The 2,500-nt window shown below is 34.0% G+C and overlaps 1 protein-coding gene across 1 annotated transcript in view; it reads right to left on the bottom strand.

Annotated features, from left to right (window-relative positions):
* Window positions 1-1,995: 1,995 nt before the first annotated feature.
* LOC125047017 (2-oxoisovalerate dehydrogenase subunit beta, mitochondrial-like) overlaps window positions 1,996-2,500 on the bottom strand; it is an 11,259-nt gene continuing 10,754 nt past the window's right edge. Inside the window, exon 6 of the mRNA XM_047645042.1 lies at window positions 1,996-2,141. Within this exon, the coding sequence (XP_047500998.1) occupies window positions 1,996-2,141 (146 nt within the window). The remainder of the gene's footprint in view (window positions 2,142-2,500) is intronic.

The following is a 2,500-nucleotide window of genomic DNA, read 5'->3' as shown; positions in this document are numbered from 1 at the left end:
ACTAAAAATAGAAATACAGTAAAGAGTATATGATAAAACAGAACAGCATAGCAAGAGAGGAGCCATAACCTTAATGTCAGAAAAGACCCACTCATCAGACAATAAAACCTAATTGCTATTTCAGTGTTACTGTCCAGTGATTTTAGTCTGATCAAAATTTTCTGACTTCCCATCCGTCCCACTTTTTTAGTACTTGATAACAAAATTGAGAAAAATAATCCTTTCCATCATTGTGCAATTTTTTTCACTTCAATTCTTCTCTAAATTGTGTACATTTATTGCATGTGTGTGCTTGTTTGTTTGAGGGTGTATTTGTGCAAGCACATATACAAAAACAACAAGCCCATGGGAATGCCCTTTAATACATTTAGAGCAGTAACTTTAATTCCAAAAAAAGATAACACAATTTTTAAAAATTTAAGCCTATGACTAAAAATACCAAACAAAGAATGTTTTTAAAATTCCCTAGGAAAAATACCCATAAAAATTTTAAACTAAAAAAAAATACAAAATAAAGTTTAGCCTTTTATTAATGTAAAAAAACCCCTTAAAACCAAAAGTATGGACACAATGAGAAAGATAAGAAGTCAACCACTTTTACATAAAAAATAACTATCTAAAATGCAATTACTATCTAAACACAATTACACAAGTTGCGGGCCCTGGAAGATCAAACTCTTGCCCAAATCAAAATTCATATCTTCCTTTGTACCTGTTACTGAGACTAACTACCAAATGGAAAACAACCTTATTATCATCAGCTGCACAAATGTTATTGTGATCTCCAAATATTAATAGTTAAGTAACTTCTTTCGGCAGAACAAGCACTTTCTGGCAGGTAAAAAAGGGTCGAACCAAAGTGGGGAAGGGGTTCAAGCCCCAAACTCTTAAAGGGGGTTCCCGGTGTTGAAAAAATTCATTCTGGGGGCGTTTGGTATACTTACCCGAGGGGTCATTACTTTCATGAATTTTAAAAAAACATTAACAAAGACTTCATTTACTTTCATTGAATTTCATGTTCTATGTAATGAGAAATGTACAGTGCTCCCAAAAGAAGTGAGGCAAGTAGCATATACAAGAAATCAAGAAACTGGCAGATCAAGTTACTGCTTAAATATGGCATGAATCTAAACCCAAAAAGAAATAAGGAGGGGGTTTTGGGGAAAATTTTCGAAGACAAAATAGCTACAAAATTTTGGGAAAAAACTTGTTTTATGATATCAATGCCTTGAATAAACCACAGAGTAATTTTAAGCAAGGAAATAAAATGTATTCACAAAAAAATGAAGGAAAAAAAAAAAAAAAAAAAAAAAAAAAACACAGCCGGTAGATTTTAAAAGAAGAGAAAGTAAGCTGACCGGTTTCACACACTTCCTTTGCCTTCAACTGGCAAAACAGATTGGGGGCTTTCCCTTTCTATAATGCCCCAAAACCCTTTCTAGTTAAAATCTTGCCTTGATGAGTAGGCTGATGGTGGCAATTTCACAAAAAACAAACATAGGTTTCCCACTTTGGCAGGGGAAAAAAAAATATATTCCAAATGATGTGGCTTCTATAAAACTTTGTTCTCAAAGGAAAATTTAAATTTAAATGGGATTCAGAAAAATTTTAGTAAAAGCCAAAGTGAGAAAAACAAAAAAAGGACAGTACAATTATCAAACTTCTGTAAACTATAACACTGTCTTACCTGGACTGCTGCTGCTATCTCTGCTCCAAAGCCATTGGTTATTGGAGCTTCGTGCGCAATAATGAACCGGCCTGTTTTCTTCACAGACTGAAATTTTTGATGTTTTAAGTCTTGGGATAAAATCTTAACAAAAATTTTAAATCAATATAAATTGTATATTAAAAAAATCGGGGAAAATCAGTATTTAAAGGAAAATTATTAAAAGCCTAAAAATGAAGATTAATGTAATAAAAATATATCACTGCCAACTTTTAAGTTTATTCAGGAACTAAAATCAAATAAAAAGAAAAAAGGAAAAGTTGTCTTCATTAGGAAAATTTTGGGCGATCCCAGGGAAGGATGGTGACAAGGTCGATCACTTCGCAGGACACGTTGAGCTGCTGCCGGGCAATCTGTGCCACCTCTCTCAGGACGTGGACTTGGGTACCCCATCCCAAGAGAGTTATATCATCTCCTGTTGAAGAGATATGAAAATATGTTTTGTTAATCAGAAAATCCATCAAAAAGCCAAGAAATTTCCAATGGTGGAATAAATAACTTATGCAAACCTTAGAATATAATCTTCCCCAACGGTTCATTTAATGGCCGGTTCCTCCAAAGACGGGGGGAAATACATATCACCTATTGGTGGGTGATGGGATGGCAAATAATCACAGACAACAAGTAGCATCTTGTCATGTCATGAGTCCATGTTTCAATCACTAGGATGGAATTTTGTGCCAACTACTACAGGTTGGACAACCTCCCAGGTGCATAGTGGTACACATTAACAAGTGATAGTTGTTAGTCATTGCTTGGTTTTATATAAAAATA

This window comes from Penaeus chinensis, chromosome 40 (genome assembly GCF_019202785.1).
Source record: "Penaeus chinensis breed Huanghai No. 1 chromosome 40, ASM1920278v2, whole genome shotgun sequence".
Lineage (NCBI taxonomy): Eukaryota > Metazoa > Arthropoda > Malacostraca > Decapoda > Penaeidae > Penaeus > Penaeus chinensis.
This window is presented reverse-complemented; position numbering and strand designations above follow the sequence as displayed.